This window comes from Thalassophryne amazonica, chromosome 12 (assembly GCF_902500255.1).
Source record: "Thalassophryne amazonica chromosome 12, fThaAma1.1, whole genome shotgun sequence".
NCBI lineage: Eukaryota > Metazoa > Chordata > Actinopteri > Batrachoidiformes > Batrachoididae > Thalassophryne > Thalassophryne amazonica.
This window is the reverse complement of record NC_047114.1, coordinates 68,109,949-68,132,288: the sequence shown is the minus strand read 5'-3', so window position 1 is coordinate 68,132,288 and position 22,340 is coordinate 68,109,949. Positions and strand designations below refer to the sequence as shown.

At 40.2% G+C, this 22,340-nt stretch overlaps 1 protein-coding gene across 1 annotated transcript in view; it reads left to right on the top strand.

Annotated features, from left to right (window-relative positions):
• The window catches only part of gpc1b (glypican 1b), a 268,996-nt gene that overhangs the window by 179,842 nt on the left and 66,814 nt on the right, over positions 1 to 22,340 (top strand). Inside the window, exon 3 of the mRNA XM_034182371.1 lies at positions 14,988 to 15,146. Coding sequence (XP_034038262.1) covers positions 14,988 to 15,146 — 159 coding nt within the window. The remainder of the gene's footprint in view (positions 1 to 14,987; positions 15,147 to 22,340) is intronic.

The window sequence follows — 22,340 nt, the reverse complement described above, 5'->3', positions numbered from 1 at the left end:
CATCAGTCGCGTACATCACGGGACGCTGAGCGAAGACGAGCGAACACTGCATAAGAAAGTCCGCGCACGTCTCCACACAGCCTCCGTACGGTTCTGGAGGGCTTATGTATGCTTCTGGGGACGGAGGGAGGGACCGTTGAACGACCAGTGGAACGTTACTTTCGCGCGCAGGGTCCTCGGGAGGGAGAGCCGCAGCGGCGCCCGAAGGGCGTGCCTCCACTTGTGCGGCGAGAGCCTCCACCCTGCGGTTTAGGAGAACGTGTTGCTCGGTCATTAAATCGATCCGAGAGGTGAAAGCGGTGAGGATCCGCTGCAACTCACCGATTACCCCTCCCGAAGCCTCCGCCACGTCTTGGTCTTCCAGTGGCCGTTCAACAGCCGGTTGACGCCCCTCGGGATCCATGACGCTGGCCGAGATATCCTGTTGTGAAAGTGTAGGTACACGGACCCACAACAGGGGGCGCAATGAACGGACAATGGAGAAAAGTAAGAACAAGTTTTACTGTTGTGAAAATAGCACAACTGATACAACAATTAGCAATTTGTAAGCCGAAATCTGCTGGTGTCTTGTGGGCAGGCCCGAAGGTAGGAGACGTCCGTCCTAGTTGAACCGGAACCACCCAGATCTCCTCTGCCACCGAAACCCAGAAGTACTGGAACCGCCAAGTCCCGAATTCCCAGGTGGCCACTGCCTCCGCTCGTCGGATCCGGTACTGCTGGCGGGAAAGAACACAAACACACAGGTTGGGATGCGACCGCACCCAGTAGATGAGAGGGGCAAAGCCGCCTCCACCTCTTGTCACACTGAAGCAGGAAAGGTGAGTACTTATCCGAACACTTGGCCTTCCGCTGTCCTGAAAAGTTTATAAAGTATCGTCACAAAGATACAGTATCTGTTGCAGAGGTGATTACCTTAAACTCAAGGTGATATCTCGGCCCTGAGGTGGAGACGCTGTCCTGCTGATATACCTCCGTACTGAGTGAAGTCAGCTGTGTCCAGTAATGGGTGACAGCTGTCATCCTGGCTGCTCTCATCAGGCGGCGGCGCCCTCTGGTGCCTGGAGCCCGCACTCCAGGCAGGGCGCCCTCTGGTGGTGATGGGCCAGCAGTACCTCCTCTTCAGCGGCCCACACACAACATTGGGGCAACTGTTTGTTGTGATTTGGCGCTATATAAAAAAATTGATTGATTGATTGATTATCACAATTACAATATCTACTTTATTTCCATAGAAAGTTATTTACAAAAAGATGAATGTCTCTAAACGGCATGGGAAATTACAAAAGAATGCAGAAATTGATGAGATTACATTTTAAAGATTATCAGTAACTGGCATAATTAGGGGTTAATTGGGCAACATTTGGCTGTATTTAAGGGCTTAACTGTGGCACTTCCTCCATACTTTCAGAAAGGGGGAGTAAAAGAAAAAGCTCTGCAGAAATCAGCCAAGCCACCCAAGGCAGAATTTCAGATTTACACAAGTTGTGTTCCTGTTTTGGAACCATTCCTATAGCCGCTTTCACACATAAAGCGAAGTTGGGCAAATCAAGCCGAGACAGGTCGGATGGGTGAAGCCTGAAAAATTCCAGCCGCACTCAGGAGGGACAGACGGTTGGATGCCGTACGATAGCAATGGTTTTGTGCACGATCATGTGCATGCGCACAGTGTGACCACGGTGAGAGGTGTGGTACCACACTCTCACGGCGGTGGAAGCAATTAAATGTTGTACAAATGTTCATTAATCAAAGAAAGTGTGTAAGGACAAAATAAGGAGACTATAGAACATTATAAGAACAGTGAATGCACCATTTAAATGTAAGACAGTCATGTTACTGGTCATGATGTTTAATTGATGCTTGATGACTTGATGCTGGGACGATTTCTGTATTGGCATTGAGGAAACAAATGGATTTATTTTTGTTCCTGTTATAAAGAGCAGAGAATATGATAATTATCGTCCTTCTGTTCCTTTTTGTTCATGAACCATGACCATGGAGGTAAACAAGGAATTAATGAAAGTACGTGAATGAGATTAAATAAAGACATCCACCTCTTCCTCGTGCATGCAGTGACCAGAGGTCAGGCAACCAAAGTTCACGGCTGCTGCAGGCCACCTGCCTAGAGCAGATCTGAGCCAGACGGACGTGAGCCGTCCACGGACTGACATCATGAACACATCAGCCAGTCACACGGAGGGTCTGCACATCCAAATGTCTCTGGCCATTTGGCTTGCAGCATGCTAAAGGACACCGTGTCATGTGGACTACAACTTACATGGTGGGTGTAACATGATTGCAAAGATCACACAGATAATTTCAGATGGCCTGCCTGGCTACATGCACATTGGCATGTGCTCTGAGATGTGGCTGGGGGTGATCCAAAGGTGATTTTTTTTTTTTTTTTTTCCCCTCATGTCGTCATCATTTGCACATGCATGCATAACCATGCCTTGTACATGGGTGATTGGAGCACATGTGATGATATGTGTTCACCAGCTTTGCGTTGCACTGACACAACAGCTGCTATGTGGAGCGGCGCAAAGAGCCGCAGGAACGCAGTCACTGGTCGTGGGATTTCAAATGACATCCGACCCATGACGTGATTAAATATCAACCATAGTCCCCTGACAAACGCATAACTGTAGTGGATGTGATCATGTCAATACAGACATCACATTGTTTGTTTCTTTTATTTATTTGGATCCCCATTAGCTGCCATTTGTCCGCTGGTGTGGCTAGTTCGTTCACGACATTTGGCCAAGGTTTGACGTGGTCGATCATTTCATGCATCCCCTCAACCATGGTCTGACCTGCGCATGAATGTTGTGACCACAGTCAGATAGCAGGATGACCTCTTCTCCATTGTCGTTTGATAGGGTTTCCAGCACGAGTGTCACACGATTGTGGAATACATGTGCTGTGGCCGAACGGTTGTACTGAGGCATTCAAGTGCGGCTCTGATTTTTCATGAGTGCCATTTGAATCCTCCTTTGTGCCCCATTCAGCCTCATTCATGTTATGTGTGAAGGGGTCTTTACATTTTGTTATCAGATCGCTTATGAGAAAGAAATGTAACTGAACCCTTATGTTTTAGTTTAAACATGAATTTTCTCATAAATAACTATGAATAAGCAACAGCCAACAAATGTACATCACGCTGCCCTCACTTGGCTTTGACTGTTGCTGTGTTGCATCACTCATCATTTGCATAAAATAGACTTCTCGTCTGCTATGGCCTCGCCCAGCTGGCAGCCAAACTACTTATCTCTTGTTGCTGTAGAATAAGCACTCTAGAAAATGAATGGCAGTTGCTTGCTTGTGTCTTCTATCTCTTAACCAAGGGGCGACAGCCACATTTGACAGCACTGTAAACAATGTCCTCCGGTAGAAAAACCATGCAGTGACAATTCTGACAACAAAAGTACTTTTTCTGCTGTGCTTATTTGGTAAAATATACGTTTTCATATCTGCAAAAATAATGCTGCTACTGATATATTGGAATTTTTGGCCAACAAGTATATCATTTGGGCTCTATCAGGGACCACAGAGGTTTGGAGAGGCTGCAGGATGTGTGTGTGTGTGTGTGTGTGTGTGTGTGTGTGTGTGTGTGTGTGTGTGTGTGTGTGTGTGTGTGTGTGTGTGTGTGTGTGTGTGTGTGTGTGTGTGTGTGTGTGTGATGGGCACTATTGCAATACTGGATTAGAGGAGGTGCACAATTAGATACAGTGTGCACAATATGGTCTCACAATTGCCTCCATTACTGCAGAAGAGTTTATGCCTGCAGGAGTACATGTGCATCAAACTGCAGCTGCTTGCCCTGTTCAGTATTTTGTTGTATAGTTAAATGCATAGATGTATAATGTGTGGTTCATTATGTCTCAAGAAAGCATTGTTGAGAGTATTTTTCAAGCTTGAGAAGGCGCACATGCTTTTGATTTTATATATTATGAAAGATAATAAATCCCAGCTGGGAAGTAATCACGGAAGTCATATTTAATTTTGCAGTACTAACATTAATCCAAACTGACTCGGGGAGATGTGACGTCTAAAGTTGGCATGGGTGTTAATTACACAGTGCATCTGCAGCTAAAGAAATGGAAAACTTAAAAAAAAAAAAAATGCTTTACTTTCTCCATACACTTTCATGCAAGCCTTGTTTCTAAGTTGCATATTTGCAAAAATGGTCTTCAGTAAGATGTGCCATCAATGGTGTGTTCTCTTTTGCCAAATTTGTTGTCAGCTTATGCACAAAAACTAAAAAGAAACATTTAAACATTTATCCAGTACCTAATATGTTAAATGCTAAAATAAGAAACCATGGAAAAATGTTGATGAGGTGTCTGGTGGTATTACTTGCACATGCAATGAAGAACCCAAGGGTTGAATAAAGTGCACCAGTGGGACACAGTCTTTTGTAAGCATGTCAGTTAGTCTCCACAATACTCTTGTTGCAATCTTGTGTGATTTAAAGCTACAGTCTGTAGGATTTAGGGACATCTATTCTCAGAAATGCAACATGGCATTAATAACCATCCACTCATGCTACCTGTCTATGTGCTTGGACAAGACCCTTAATCTGGATTGCTTCAATCCCCTCATGTGTTCATGGGTACTGACCTCAGCTGGGGAAGTAGCCTGCATTTGACTGGCGTCCCGCCCAGGTGGAGCCATACACTTTCATCTGCTTGGTGCTACGGAATCATGAGACAAGCATCAACATCAATGGTCGTCAAGGCCTACCGGGTATATAGGAATTGTTGTGTTGATTAGGGTACTACATTAGTGTATCATTGGTTGCTATCTATTGGCTGCGAGTGCAGGCTAACAGGTTTTAAAAGACACATTTTTGGGAAATCTAAGATCATAAATATTGCTTATCACAAAAGAAGGCAAGGGAACATGAGAAGCAAAAACGTGAAAGAAAAAAATCATAACCAATGATAGCATAATGCAGTTTGCATATTCACCGCTATATGTTACTACATCTTACATACTGTTGCTTTAAGTCAAACTAATGCACCATCACAAATTGTCAATATCATATGTGTTTGAAAGAAGAAATATGTACAAATCGATCAAATAAATATCTTCTAAAGGTTATTGCATTAAAGCACCAGTAGGGTTTTTTTTTTTTTTTGTTTTTAACCTATTTAAATGTTAAAGTAAAAACAATGAAATCCATGTTGACCTGATTTTTTTTTTTTTTTTTTTTTTTAATGTTTGAGATGTTTATTGCACTCTGTCTCACAGAGGGTGGTTGATGAATGCAGAACATCTACTCTGGCAATTTAAACAAGACTGCATAAATCTCTTAATTAGAAGAGCTATGATCTATACTGCAAGTGTGCATTATCTGTGTAATCAGTTTATATGCCCATTTTCTTTTTTTTTAATAAGTTAAGTGTATTGTCCTTAGCTCTTCTTGTTTCTTTTGTGCACTGTAGGAACAAGTCAGAACAGCTAGAAAATGATTAACATTTCATACCTGAGAGAGACATCCATGTATGAGGATGTGTGTTGTGGTATTTTAATACTCTGAGCAAAACGGTGTAATGCAAGAACACAGCTAGCTCAAGTTGAACTAAATGAATTTTGATAAAAAAAAAAAAAAAAATGCTGGTTAAAATTATTTGGCAACTAAGCTTTTAAAAATATAGATTGACTTTTTTTTATTAAAAAAAACAAACACTGATTTACTAATTGCTGCTTTTCAAAAGCAAGAATTTGGTACTATTTAAGGGTGTGTGTGTGTGTGTGTGTGTGTGTGTGTGTGTGTGTGTGTGTGTGTGTGTGTGTGTGTGTGTGTGTGTGTAATGTATGTTGTGTACATCTACTATTGTAAGCAATAGGATGGTGGTTGTAGTTCAACGTTCTTGAAATGGAGCAATGTCTTCACGTGGCGGGCATTTATCGTTAATGTAGGTACAACAGAATTAATGCAGGTATAGTAGAATTTCAGCGTGAGCTCTAATATTATCTGTAACAGAGGTGGGACGAAGTCATTCTCAAGTCGTGAATCTGCAAGTCTCAAGTCAAGTCCTAAGTCATAATGTCCACCAATTGTTTGCAAGCCGACTTGAGACTTGCAGATTCACGACTTGAGAGTGACTTGCTGGTGACTTTCTCCCACCTCTGATTATATATAGTATGTGTGTGTGTGTGTGTGTATATATATACACATCTATTACTATAAGCAACAGGATGGTGGTTGTAGTGCCCCAAGGTTTTTGAAATGGAGCAATGTCTTCACGTGGTGGGAACTTATCATTAAAGCAGGTAAAACAGAATTAATGCAAGTACAAGAGAATTTTGACTATATACAGTATATATGTATATATATATATATATATATATATATATATATATATATAATGTTTCAAAAATTTTGATATAATTTCAGATGCAAATATCTTGGTAACTACATATTCTAGGTTAATGAAACTAAGCGGGCTTAATGTTGAGCACAATACTATTTATTCATCAAATTCTTGAATGAGAAATTCAAAAATATGTGGATTTCATGAACAATTTCACAAGTTTGCAATATACACACTGCTTGTGACGTGGCACATGTCAAGTCAGTCGGACTTCTTGTTTTCCAAGCCCAATCGACCATCTCTGATACTGCATGGTGGTCATCCAGATCCTTTTGCTCTGCACAGACGGTCTTCCTCTTTGTACATTTCGTTACACCTTTTTCTTTTCCAGTGAATGTCATTTCTGTACCTGAAAAGAAAAAGCGTAAAACGTCAAATATGGAATTCAAGATTTTGACACATGCTGAATAAAATTTGAGATCATTTGAAGGAAAATTGGTAAAGATATTAGATTCCAACATTATCTAAATTTTTCAAAAACACCCTGTACATTATGCCCCGTTTCCAGAGCATTCTTCACTACCTTTACCAAAAGCAAAACATTGTGATATGAAATATTAACACAAACTGCAAAGGTCTTTGGCTTTATTTCTGCTGTGTAATTGGCTTAGTGTTGTTTATATCATTCATTATTGCATTATTCACATTTTATCATGATATGTTATTATTTTATCACCTAGCTCAACCTTGGACATCCAACTTACATAAAATCACCTTTTTATATGAAAATGGACACTTTGCACAGGCTTGTTCTGCCTCACAGCATGTGAGGCCCCACACATCCTGAGGGTGTTTGTGAATATTGTCGTCCTAAGTGTTGGTGCTTGTGCTTTTTGCCCTTCAAATGCGAGAAAGCAGAAAGATTGCACTGAAAAATAAATGGTCACAGGCCCATACCATTCACTAAAGGCTGAACAAGCATTTAAATGGAAATCTGGGGCACAGAAAATTACAACTAACCATTCATAGTTTTATTTGCTTCTCCTCCAGCAATATTCCTCTTGCGCTCCAGTTCTCCTTTTCCTGCTATCCATTTTCTTCCTTTCAATTTTGGCCCCTCTTCTCTATCTGACATTCATGCTCGTATTTTCTTCTCAAACACTCAATTGCACATTCTAAGGAGACAAACACATACACGTGTGTGTCCTTCTCCTGGTCTGTGGCTGTGTGGGTGCTGAGAGATGCTCAGTGTTACCTTTTGCCTCCACTTTGGGCAGACTGCAGTCCACTTTAGTGTGTGAAGTGGGAAATTTCCTTTAATTGCTTTTTGGAGTTGGCCTCAACAAGCAACTTTAAGCAGTTGCAGAAAGTTTGTGAACACAATGTTGGTTGAGAATTAACAAACACACAAAAACAGATTGCGGTCAAAATGTAGTGTTCAGGACCTGACTTGCTAAAGGTACGCATGTATGAAGTCATGCATAAATGCCACAGAACTCTCAAAAAACATGTATGCTGATTTACAAACAGAACGCATTGAGGATTGTGTCTTTCCAGTGTGCAAAATAGCATGCATTGTCCATTTAGCATGTCTGCCGTTTGCAATTTGGGGTGGGTTTACCTGAGTGCTCAATATTGAGTGTTGAAGATGCTAGGGTTAGTAAGGATAAGCCCCGGTCACACGGCACTAATGAAGGACACCAAAGCTAAAATGAAACAAGAAATCTGAACTTGCGTTGAACGGTCAACCGTTTAACCATCGTCCAGTTTTGTTCCTGTAGCTTGCGCGTCGTCAGAATTTTCAAACTGTTGAAAAATGTGAATGAATCCTGACAACAACCTCAATTTGTCCGTATTCCATTTTGCTTTCTGTCTTGAGGGTTCCTCATTGTTTGCATAGTTCCCGTACTGTCAGCATTCCGTCTGACTGTCATCCAACTTTGTCCAACCTCCCATGTCCGACATTGACGATATCTGAATGGATCAATAACTAAAGATCCAATGATCTGAACGTGACTCGTCCATGTGTTTGAAAAGCAACATTTTTATACAGAAACAATAGCAGCAAGAATGTTTGATCACACTGCAGCCGTTTCTGGCTGCAACGCGCATGTGCATGCACACGTTGTTGTAGTGAAGACAGACCTGTTAAGACAACTAGCTCTCGCAGCTGCAAAGCATTAAGGTTGCCATTCGGTTTGTTTTTCTTTTAGTTTCGTTTCGGTCTTTTATGTGCTCTGCACTCCCAGGCTTTTCGTGAATGGAGAAATGCCAGGTCATCTGTCCACTTTTTCTTGAGGATTTGTGACTTTTTTCCTTCGTTCAGTTAACGCCATGTGCCATGTGACCAAGCCTTTAGACCTTACTTATTTCACGCACCTTGAGGCAGCTTTGTTGTGATTTGGCACTATATAAATTAAATTGATAGGTAGGTTTGCACAGGCAACAGGAATTATCAAAGCTGAATGCACTTCAGCAGATAAAGGCTTGTTGCATGGGAACATGTACACTCATTTATTGTTTCCTGTTAGAGTAAATTACATTGTTGTACCTCACAAAAACTTGCACCCCAGAGATGACATACCAACAATGCAGGGCAGCTGTTTATGGAATGTCACTAGTTAAGATGTAGTTACTATTTAGTCATCTACGAGGTCTGTTAGAAAAGTATCCGACCTTTTTATTTTTTGCAAAAACCATATGGATTTGAATCATGTGTGATTGCATCAGCCAAGCTTGAACCTTCGTGCGCATGCGTGAGTTTTTTTCACGCCTGTCGGTTGCGTCATTCACCTGTGAGCATGCTTTGTGGGAGGAGTGTTCCAGCCCCCTCGGCGGATTTTTATTGTCAGGAAAATGGCTGAGCGACTGCCACTTTGCTGCATCAAAATTTTTTCAGAAACTGTGAGAGACAGCCAGGTGGAAACCATTCGGAAAATTCAGATGGCTTTCGGTGAAGATCTTATGGGCATCACACAGATTAAGGAGCATTACAACCAGATTAAAGATGGCCCACAGCGGCTGAGGGCGCGCTGCGCTTCGAGCGGCCATCGACTGGCTGAAATGACCAGATCATTTCCAAAGTGAAGGCTGTGTTGATCCGGGACGTCGTCTGACTACCAGAGAAATGGCAAGAGAGGTGGACATAGCACTTTTTCGGCACATTACACTGTTACAGGAGATTTTGTAATGAAAGACGTGCGGCGGAATTTGCGCGTCAGGACGGAGCCGCAGCTTTGGGTGGCTTTTCAGTTGAGTGAGTATCTGAGAAATTGTCAAAGATCTGGGCATGTCACATGTCTTGTGAGACCAACACGGAGGTGTTTTCATTCCGCGCCATTAGCGGCTCCGTGGCGAATTCCTCCGCTCCTGTTTTCATGACAGAATCTCCTATAACAGTGGAATGTGCCGGAAAAGTGCTATGTCCACCTTTTCTGCCATTTCTCTGGTAGTCAGACGACGTCCCAGATCAACACAGCATTCAGTTTGGAAATGATCTGGTTGTTTCAGCCTGTCAATCGCCGCTCAGAGCGCGGCGCGCCCTCCGCCATTGTGTGCCGTCTTTAAACCGGCTGTAACACTCCTTAATCTGTGTGATGCCCATAAAATCGTCCCTGAAAGCCATCTGAATTTTCCGAATGGTGTCCACCTGGCCGTCTCTCACAGTTTCTGGAAAAATTTAATGCAGCGCTGCTCCAGCCGTTCAGACATTTTCCTCACAATGAAAATCCGACGAGGAGGGAGGACCAGTGCTCACTCAAAGCCTGCTCACAGGCGAATGACGCAACCGACAGTCGTGAAAAACGTCACGCATGCGCACGAAGGTTCAAGCTTGGCTGATGCAGTCACACGTGATTCAAATCCATATGGTTTTTGCAAAAAATAAAAAGGTCCGATACTTTTCTAACAGACCTCGTATTTCTATGTATTTGATATCAGGTCCATTAATGATGCACAGACATGGTACATCACATTCTATGGCATTCCAGTTTTTACAGAACCAGCTTGGAACTATGCCATGAGTTAAAGTGCCCCAGAGGTGGGACGACATCACCAACAAGTCACTCTATGACTTGAGACTTGACTTGGGACTTGCTGATTCATGACTTGAGAGTGACTTGACAGTGACTTCGTCCCACCTCTGGAGTGTGCTGTTGTTTGGTACTTACAGTACATCTTGGGTTGATCACTTCAAGCAGTAGCTAACAGTTCCAACAAATCTGTCTGACTTGCTGTACATCACATTTTATCTAATACTGGACCAGAAATACGGCCATGCTATTGGAATAGTATTAGTTTTAAGTAAGTAGACTGGTCAACGTATGATCCAAGAATGTTCAAAGTGCATTTTCTTTTTTTTGCCTGCAGCAAGGTGATCTGAATGTTGTTTCAGCTGTGTCTCCACACTGAGCAGGTATTAAACTTTGAAACTTCACAGGTTAATACTCCAAACAATCCCCTTTAAAATGGTATATTGCATGACATATTTCAAGGTACTTCATTTTCTTCCTTATGGTGGCCAGAATTGCATCTGTAATTTAGCTAACTTACCCAGCGTTGCGTGATCAATGCAAACACATATAAATCTGATTGTCATTCCCCATGTGCTGGTTGGAAACTCAGCAATCTTCTTTAATACGGAAAACACCATGATCAAATATTAAAATGAAATATTGAGTGCCTAAATAAATCATTTATTGTGTATTTGTATGTAATAGAAGTAGAAAGCCCTGTTCAGCTCATGATGTACAGGGGCTGATAGCGGTCACCACTGTCTATGATCAGGACTGTGGACAGCTTCATGGACAGTGTGGACAGAAGCTGCCACAACCATGTTCATACAAAACATACACAAATTATTCCCATTCCATACCACGTCCGCTCAGATTTATTAAAAGTGAAGAGGATATGAACACCAGAGTGATGGTGCTGTCATGGGAAGGCACATGCTAAGATTGTACCTTAAATCGACATCTTAATGCAAGTGGTGCTGAATGTGGACTTGTGCCAAACACTGCACACCTCCCGTCATAAACCATTCTCAAGGCAAATACATTTTTGATTTGGTAAATTTTCAGTATGACATTTTCAGTTAAACGTGTGTTTATCCCAGAGGTTAGAGTAAGTCACTGTCATGTCATTCTCAAGTCATCAATCTGCAAGTCTCAAGTCAGCTTGCAAACAATTGGTGGTCATTATGACTTGAGACTTGACTTGGGACTTGCTGATTCATGACTTGAGAGTGACTTGATGGTGACTTCATCCCACCTCTGGTGTGTCCTATTTTGCACATAGCAGCAAGTGACTAACTGAATTCCATTTTGTGGTTACGGAAATTAACACACACAAAATCTTCATTTACATACTGCTGTGTAAGTCATATTACCACCTGCTGTCATTTGCAGTTATTCTCAGTAAATCAACCGCAAAGCATTCTCCACCCCAATGCGCAAAAATGTGGAAAGCCCCAGTAATTTAAAACTTGTGATATGGGATCTTCATTTATCAGGCCCTAAATGTTTATTGCGGCCATAGTTTCAGTAAAGGAGGGTGAAGTGCCTTGTTTTAATTGTTGAGGTGCTGCACATAGAAATCAATTGTGTTGATGATGAGGGGGACAGCAGAATCAATTGCATTGATAAGCACACTGTGCATATAGACTTCCCTTCAGCAGAAGTGCTGAGAGGTGCATAGTAATGATCATTTGTGTCATAAAATCATTAAACCTCCACCTATGTGTGTTTATGTGGGCCATGTAATGCACACTGATGTGAGTGGGTGTATTAGTTAAATACTTCAATATTTGTCATACAATCACAATACGTAAGCTGCTTACTAGACTGGTGTATAACAGCAGGATGGGATAAATCCTGCAGGATGGGATAAATGTCACCTCTTAGGTCAGGTCAGGTTGTATTCATTTGATGGGCTGCATGGTGGAGCAATGGACAGCAAGAAGAGCACAGGCTTGGGTCCACCAAGTTTACATGTTCTGACTACAGAGGTTTACTCAGAGCAGTGCAGCTTCTTGCACCATCGTGCATGCCAAGTTCACCTCTAGACAAGGGTTAGCAGGACTGGTGCTCAAGTCACTGTAGACCCATTCAACAAGTTCGAAATCCCAAGAGGGCGCAGACCAAAGCTCACAATTTCAATTTAATGTATTCAACTTATTTTGTTTATAGCACCAAATCACATCAAAGCTGCCTCAAGCATGCCAGAACTTCAACTTGGAGCTCACAGATTTATTACGGATTGCACAGCTGCCAATATGGAGACCTGTGTTTTTGGTCATGCTACCTGTCTGTATCCTTAGACAAGACACTTGATTTGCATTGGCCCAATTCACCCAGCTGTTAATGATTTACAGCCTTGGATGGAGAATTAACCTGCATCAGACAAGTGCTCTTTCAGGGGGTGCATTTTATTACGTTCGTCAAGGATTTAATAAAATCATTGACATTTATTTATCTGTCTGACTTATAGCAGGATTACTGCAAAATTACTGCACTGATTTTGACAAAATTTTCACCACAGATAGATATTAGGCCAAGGAAGACTCCATTGAATTTTGGAGGTGGTCCAGATTCTGGATGAAGATTTCACTTTATATAGGTATTGAAGGGTTACATCAAAACTACTTCAGAGATTCTTACCAAATTTACACCACAGATAGATATTAGGGCATGAATCCACTGAATTTTGGAGGTGATAGGGATCAGAAATTCTCAATTGCTCTTGTTATATTTATTTTTCTTGGCCAGAATTCTTGTTTTCTTTATGTTTCGCAGTAATAGTGCCTTCATATTTCACGTGGCTCTGTATTGCAGAGCAGGTGGTCTATGTTATTTATACTAGCTGGATTACGACTACATATATAGACTAGGGTTCCATTCCACTTGTGTGATCCAGGTTACCCTGCCTGACTCCTTACTTCATTTGTATCATCCCAGTCCACCCAGCTGTAAATGAGTACCAGCTTTCGCTGGGGAAGGAACTTGCCATGAACTGACTTCCCATCCAGGGGGAGTCGTAGACTCTCATTTGGTTCACGGTATGGTTCCAAGAATAAGCACCATCCAAATGGGCCCCAGGCCAGCATTAGACATACGTCTACTTCTGCATAATAATGTGTTCCTCCTCCCTCCTATCTGAAATATGTGCCATGTGACAACACCATTTCTGTATAATAGCGAAATAAGATGTTACACATACTCTTTTATGGGAACTTCCACTGAGCCTGAAAAAGGAAGCCAGGATTAACAAATAAAGCTCATCTCAATTATGATATCAAATACACCTGATTGAGACTTTTTGGGTATTGGGGGTAAGGAAAGTCTGGTTTAAGTTTTCTTTGTCTGAGCTGAAAGACCTCTAAAGTCTCACTTGACTTCACTTCATAGTACACTTCTCTGTGTACCCCCTCCCTTAGTTTGGATTTTTGCTTCTTGATGAGCACTTTTGTTGTTGATCATCGTGCTCTGTAGTATGTACACTTTTCTGCATATGATTGCATTGTAATTTCTATATTCACAAACCAAAGAGCTCTCTGTTGGTCTCATACTTTGTTTTAAAGAATAACACTGGTCACTTTTGTTTTTTTTTTTCTTGAATAGACTTTGAGAACATACTTACTGGGATGTTGAATCTTGATGTCACTAATTATGCACAAAACTAAGAAAAAAAATATTGCTTTCAGTGGTGCCTTCCCTGTGATGAGCATAAATGCTCCAGATTGTATTTTTTTTCAATATATTTCACTTATTTAATATTTGTTTACTGTGGTCAATAATGCTCAAACAGGGTACAAGCATAAAAGTAGTCTTGGAAATGCATTATTAAGAGAGAAGCTGCCTTCCCTTGCAAACATTATTCCATATATGGGTGCTTAAACGCACCATAGTTTTTAAAATTTCAGCATAAAATATCAATTTTTAAATAGATTTTGTTTTCATATCTCAAAAACATGATGGGATGATTAAAACCTAACACCACTTTTGGATTTGGCATCTGATTACAGCCGAATGCATCTACTCTCTCCACCTGCTTGTCGCCCACAGGAATTCTATTTGCCTTCAGCCTGCTAGCAATCATGTGCATGATGCAACTTCCATTTCACTATAATTTGTTCTGATTCTAGCTGCAGCTTGACTGCAGATTTAACCAACTCTGACAGGTCTTTCTTTCTTTTTTTTTGTATTATCATCATTGTTATTGTTATTAATCCTCCTCAGGCAGAATTTGATCGTACTATTTCTGTCACATACACAGCTTTTGAGTTGTCATGCTCTTTGTACAAAGCAAATCACTGCAGTTTGCACTGTACGGGAGCTGATGCAGTCCTTTTTGCTCAACTGTGCTCATTGGCACACATCTCTCCACATCTTTGCCAGGTAATTAGGCAAGTGAACACATGCTGCCTCCTCAACTGCCAACTGACGAGCTTTAATTCAACCTGGTGTTAAATGATTTACTGCCATAAAAGCAACATCTAATTCAGGCTATATAATTCATAGTCATGCATGTTTTGCATGTTAGAAAGCACAAAAATAGTTGGTCCGACTTTCTTTTTGTTCGATTGATTGTGTGACTACACTATGTCTAATCAATAACATCATGCATTTCCTCTTTTCACCCTCTTTCTATCTCATCCCCTTGCATGTCTTGTAGGGGAGCACCTACGTATCTGCCCCCAGGGTTACACTTGCTGTACCAGTGACATGGAGGACAACCTGGCCAGGCAGAGCCGCAGAGAGGTGGAAGGTGTCCTGAAAGAGGCCGGACGAACATTACAAGCCTCACTGAATGGACAGTATAAAGCCTTCGATGGTGAGTTTGTGCACAACTCTTGATTTTATGTGAGATTAGGTCTCAAGCGATAATAATTTGGGAAAACCCTATTGACATGTTTATAGTACAATGGAATCAAATAAATCTACACGCCAGATGCAGCAGATGCTCAAAAATCCAGAGCATCTTGCAAATGAAATGCGCAAAAGTTCCTGAATCCTGTTTGCATGCGTGAATGACCATAAATAACACCACGAAAATACCAAATGAGGCAACGCTCTCCACCCACACATCAGAGGGGTCAAATGTTAAAGTTGATCTAATTTTTGTAAAAAAGTGATGCAAATTATTGGTTGAATTAATAGGGTTTAAAAAAGGACTAGTTTGCATCATATGTCATGTTTAGTTATCATGTTACGGAGTAACATGTCATAGAATCCAATGTACCTTTACTTTGGAGACCAAGAATTCAACAGTCAAAATTATTCCATTCATTAATTCCATTAGCTCAACTAATCTTTTGCACCACTTTTTTTCATTAAAATTGCAGCAACTTTAACTTTTGACCCCTACAAACTGAAATTGACCTTTGTCACCATTCTTGCTGTTTTTACCCCATAACTTCATAACAATTAGTCACAGATAGTCCAAACTATACCTTTTTGGAATATTTATGAGACAAACAATGTGGTATAGGTTTTGATATGATTGGAGCATTTACATTTAATTTTGATCCCTGTGTAATTCTTCAGTTGACTCCTACCTGGACACCTAGAATGAGAATCAAAATCAGAATAGCCTTTATTTCCCCCAGAATATTTCCTACAAGAATACAAAGAATTTGACTCCAGTTTGAACTGTACTCTTTGTACAAGCCTGTATAAATAAACACAAAATAATTCACAATAAAAAATGTGCAAATAAAACGTGCAATAAAAAATGTGTGCAAAGGAGAAAGAGACAAACACATTAAACAGACTATTGAAAATTCACATGGCCATTTTTTTTTTTTCAAAAGAGAAGTGTCTAAGGAGTATCTGTGCCGAATTTGGCACGTGTATCACCATTTCAACCAGTGATTCAGTCATCTGCTACACTAGAACAGAGAAAACGTATCTCTGTGATATCATTCAACCATTTTCAGTTTTTCACTCTCTTTGGTTTACAACATCATGTTTTGTGTCCAGCTGCATTGCACTTTTACCCATTTTGGCTCTCTTATTTTGATTTTTACCTCGAGACATCACTAACTGCAGACAACTATACACACAATAAGTGTAAGAGATACTTTAAGGCCTTTTATTATACCTTTTTCCACAGGCTGTGGCAGAATATTTATCTACTGTCATGCTTCGACAGAGGAGAGTATTGCCTTGTAGCAATGCTCTTCGACGGAAAGCGGAAAAAATTAAATTGATTAAATTCTTTAAGTTAGTTCAAAATAACAGTACAATATGTCAGTGATGAGCTGGAACTAAAAAAAATGCAGGTTTGTGCTTCCTACAATGTTGGCACCTTATGTTACAGTAGACAGCAACCCAAATAACCAAACACTTTTCAGCAACATCCATTCTTGAGTATTGACTTTGTTTATCGGTGCTTAAATAAATTAATAATTGATGAGGTTTGCAAAAGACCAACAATTGTTTTTTCAGATGATTAACAAACTTTACAGCAAAGATATGAATCCAATTTTACCATCTCAAATACAGTAGTGTTCAGAATAATAGTAGTGCTATGTGACTAAAAAGCTTAATCCAGGTTTTAAGTATATTTCTTATTGTTACATGGGAAACAAGGTACCAGTAGATTCAATAGATTCTCACAAATCCAACAAGACCAAGCATTCATGATATGCACACTCTTAAGGCTATGAAATTGGACTATTAGTAAAAAAAAAAAAAAAAAAAAGTAGAAAAGGGTGTGTTTACAATAATAGTAGTGTGTCATTCAGTCAGTGAGTTCATCAATTTTGTGGAACAAACAGGTGTGAATCAGGTGTCCCCTATTTAATGATGAAGCCAGCACCTGTTGAACATGCTTTTCTCTTTGAAAGCCGGAGGAAAATGGGACATTCAAGATATTGTTCAGAACAGCGTAGTTTGATTAAAAAGTTGATTGGAGAGGGGAAAACTTATACGCAGGTGCAAAAAAATATAGGCTGTTCATCTAAAATGATCTCCAATACTTTAAAATGGACGAAAAAAAAAAACAGAGACGCATTGACAAAAACGGAAAACAGCCATCAAAATGGATAGAAGAATAACCAGAATGGCAAAGGCTCACCCATTGATCAGCTCCAGGATGATCAAAGACAGTCTGGAGTTACCTATAAGTGCTGTAACAGTTAGAAGATGCCTGTGTGAAGCTAATTTATTTGCAAGAATCCCCCGTAAAGTCCCTCTGTTAAATAAAAGATGTGTAGAAGAGGTTACAATTTGCCAAAGAACACATCAACTGGCCTAAAGAGAAATAGAGGAATATTTTGTGGACTGAGAGTAAAATTGTTCTTTTTGGGTCCAAGGGCTACAGACAGTTTGTGAGACGACCCCCAAACTCTGAATTTAAGCCACTGTTCACAGTGAAGACAGTGAAGCATGGTGGTGCAAGCATCATGATATGGGCATGTTTCTCCTACTATGGTGTTGGGCCTATATATCGCATACCAGGTATCATGGATTAGTTTGGATATGTCAAAATACTTGAAGAGGTCATGTTGGCTTATGTTGAAGAGGACATGCTCTTGAAATGGGTGTTTCAACAAGACAATGATCCCAAGTACACTAGTAAACAAGCAAAATCTTGGTTCCAAACCAGCAAAATTAATGCCTCACAGATGTGAAGAAATCATGAAAAACTGTGGTTATACAACTAAATACTAGTTTAGTGATTCACAGGATTGCTAAAAAAGCAGCTTGAACATAATAGTTTTGAGTTTGTAGCATCAACAGCAGATGCTACTATTACTGTGAACACCACCTTTTCTACATTGTTTTTTTTTTTTACTAATAGCCCAATTTCATAGCCTTAAGAGTGTGCATATCTACTCTCTATCTACTGAATCTACTGGTACCTTGTTTCCCATGTAACAATAAGAAATATACTCAAAACCTGAATTAATGTTTTTAGTCACATAACACTACTATTATTCTGAACACTACTGTATATATTTTTCTCACTACATTTCATTGTAGGGAGGGCAGCACAGTGGTTTATTTGTGAGTGCTGTTGTCTCACACTCAGAAGCTCCAGAGTTCATCTTAAGGCACCTTGACACTTGCACAAATTTAATCCCCCACACTGCTACACAATTTATTGTACCAATGCGATCTGCTTTGTCCCACTGGGTGCTGCACTTTGTACTGCTGGATGCTGCGTTACATTTAATATTTTTTTCTTAGTGGATTATGCATTTGCTCTCAGAAATTGGCTGATGAAACCATTTGTCATCACTCCCAGAATAATAAAGGAATTTTCTACAGCTTTTCTCGTGTCCTCCATAGCGGGATGAAGGTATTTGGAATCGTCTCAAAGGTAACTGTTTAGGATATTTATATTGTAATGGCTGGTTATTCCTTCTTATGAGTTAGGTATTATATCTGTAAAATTATGCTAATTATAGATGTAACATCTCGTCATAATCGTTCAGCTGCACTGCAGCAATGACTCGCAGTGACACTGTGTTTTCAAATAGATTGCGCAATGTTCACATCTCGTTCACAAAATTAATGCATGCCTGAGACTTTGAATATTTCTAAATGTTCTTTGCGCACGTGCATGCAGTTGCACACAGCTCACATACAGTTTACAGTGAGTTTACTCTCTGGCGCACCAGATTGCATGCCAGTGTCAAGGTACACTGAAAAAAATGTGGAGTGATATTTTCTTGAAAAAAACCTAGGAAAGTAAATTTTACTTGCATGAATTTGTTTGTCAAATAGAATAACTCAATTAACATTTACTAGCAATCAACATTTTAATTGAATTTTAATCTCTTGATTAGTTAAAAAGTAAAACCATTTAGCTGCTCTCTTTCCCCCCCCCCCCCCCCCCCCCACTTGGGGTCGCCACAGCAGACCCAAGATCTGTCAAAGGGACTTAATCAGTGTAGGGGTGGTGGCCAAGTGGTTAGTACGCTTAGTTTCAGTCCCTGTTCAAACCCCACTCCTGCCACATTTCTCCATGTAATATGTGATTGCGTCAGGAAGTTTAAAATTTTTTGCCAAATCAACATGCAGATCCAACTTGGGTCTGCTGTGCTGACCCTGAGTGTAAGCAAGGGAGCAACTGAAGGGTTTTACTTTCTTAATAGAGTAAAATTCAATGACAATATTGAATTGATGATTGCTAGTAAATGGTACTTGAGCTATTCTTTTAGAAAAAGTAATATATGTAAGTCAGATTTACTTAAGAATTCCCCTTGTAACATTTACTTCAAATTTCTGAGTGGGGAAAAAAAAACTTTCCTAGGTTTGTTCAAGTAAGTATCACTCTGAATTTTTTTCAGTGTACCTTCACCTGTTTCTTTTTATGAGGAGTTTGCATGTTCACCCCATGTTTGTGTGGGTTCCCTCGGGGGAGGTAAGCTTCCTCCCACATCCAAAGACAATCAAGTTTGGTGAATTACTGACTGAATTTGACCATAAGTGTGAATGAGTTTGTCTGTTTATATATGTCAGGCCCTAAAATTAACTGACGGCCTGTCCAGGATTGGCTAAGTTCCCCAGTGAGCCTTAACTGGACTCAGTTTAGAAGTTAAGTCAAAGTGAACTTTATTGTCAATCAAGCCATGCAACAGTACATTACACAGAAGACTAAAATTGTGTTTCCCCAAACTCCAAATGTGCAGTAACAGAGGCTAAATTAGACATACAACTAAACATAAACTGGACTTGAGACATCACTGAGACATAAAATGCAAGTAATATCAGTAACAGAACAACAATCAACTAGTATCCATAGTAGCTGTTTGAAGACATTATTTTCAAAGATGACAGAAATTTTGTTTTTGCTCATCCACAATTTTCAACATATCATTTCATCATGAAACCACTAAAATGCATCAGGCATTTCTGACCCACATGCTGGATGGGCTGAGGTGGCGATTCTAGATGAGTTTTGGCCAACAGTGGCAGACGAATGTGATATGCTGCTTGGCTCAGAGCGGCTCACGGCTATGCTCAAATGGCATCCAGATTTTACAAATAAAACCTTAAATGTTAATCCCGTATTACGTTAGAAAGCTGATGCCATCAAAGAGCTAAATGCCAAAGTAAGCCCAAAGGGCAAGCTAAGAACCACAGAGTAAACAGCTTCTTCGCTCATTCATTCATTTATTTTCTGCCACTTATCCCAGCCTGGGTCATGGCAGCAGCAGACCAAGCAGCTTAGCCAACACTTCCTTTTCCTCGGCCAAGTCATCCTAAGTCCTCCTGGGGGATCCCGAGGCATTCCCAAGCAAGCTGGGAAATTTAATCCTTCCCGTATGTGCTGGATCTTCTCCGAGGCCTCCCCCAGTCTTGTCACTGCTAAATAAGGGAAAATGCTGTAAGAGGTGTGCGCACCTGTGCATGCTTATTTCAGTAATTGTTGCTAACTGAATGCTAATTTTTTTATCTCAACTTGTGCTTTTTTTTGTTTGTTTGTTTCATATTAGATACCACATTTCTGGCAGTGATGGTAGCCAAGCAGTTAAGTGCACTTGCATTCAGTGCAGAAGGTTCCCGGTTCAAAACCCAACCCCTGCCCATTCTCCATGTATTATGGAGTTGCATCAAGAAGGGCATCTGATGCAAAATTTGTGCCAAATCAACTTGCACATCCACTTTGGATCTACTCTAAGGGAGCAGCCAAAGGGACTTGACTACGGTCAATTTAAAGTTAACAATTCATCTAACCTGCATGTCTTTGGAAGTGGGAGGAAGCCGAAGCACCCAGAGATTAGAACATGCAAACTCCACACAGTAAGGCCCATGTGTTACATGATCCCATGATCTTGCATTGAGCCAACAGTGCTAAGTCACCGTGTCAACCACTAAGTCACCGTGCTGCCACATTATTATTATTATTATTATTATTATTATTATTATTATTATTATTATTATTATTATTATTATTATTATTATTATTATTATTATTATTATTATTATTAATAATAATAATAATAATAATAATAATAATAATAATAATAATAATAATATTACACTTAGTCCATGGGCTAAGCAGGTTTTCAGTACTACTTAAGGGAAAAAAAACGACACTTAGAATCTAGCCTCAATGTATCATGGCCTACACACAACTATCCTTTTGAAGCTGGTTTTGTGCAGGATTAGTGGCATCAAACTCATGAGTGAATGAGCAAATTTTGTGTAATCCATCAATATGGAACAAATTGCAAAAAATGTGATGTGCTAGAGGAAATCTGAGCTCAGATTCGCATCCAGCACCCCAAAATTACCATAATCATTACTCAAAGTCCATGCAAGAAAAAAAATTGTGGACTAGTGTTATCTTTCCATCCACTTTCTCCAATTAGGGGTCACAGGGGGGTGCAGCCTATCCCAGCAGTCGTAGGGCATGAGGCGGGGTTCACCCTACACAGGACAGCAGTCTATCACAGGGCTATATTATAATTATTATGTGGAGCAGGTAGCTCAGCGGATAAGGATCTGGCCTGCCAACATGTTATCTGCTTCACACTATGGAATCCTCGGCACAAACAGGCCACAGGGCCTATATCAGACTTCTGCATCATAAAGAACCAGTGCACACACAAGCAGGCATAATTTACTAATAGTTATATGTATCATGAAGGAGCGTCCTCTGCAACACTGCAGTCATGTGGAGCATGTTCAAGCATGCACGGGAGTCATTGCTCGGGACACTACTAAGGTGATGCCCATGAAATGCCTGGCTGTGGTAAATATGTGGCTACCTTTAACTGACAATCATGAACCATAAATCATTAAATCATTAACTGACCATGAAGATTTAGACATGATGACTGTAAAAAGTATAATAGAAATTGTTATTGAACCATTTACTTATATTTGTAATCTGTCTCTGTCAACTGGGGTTTTTCCAGATGAAATGAAAATTGCTAAGGTAGTCCCATTATATAAAAATGGAGACAAACATAATTTTTCTAATTACAGGCCAGTATCATTGCTTCCACAGTTTTCTAAAATTATGGAAAAAGTTTTTGTAACAAGATTGGATAAATTTATTGAGAAA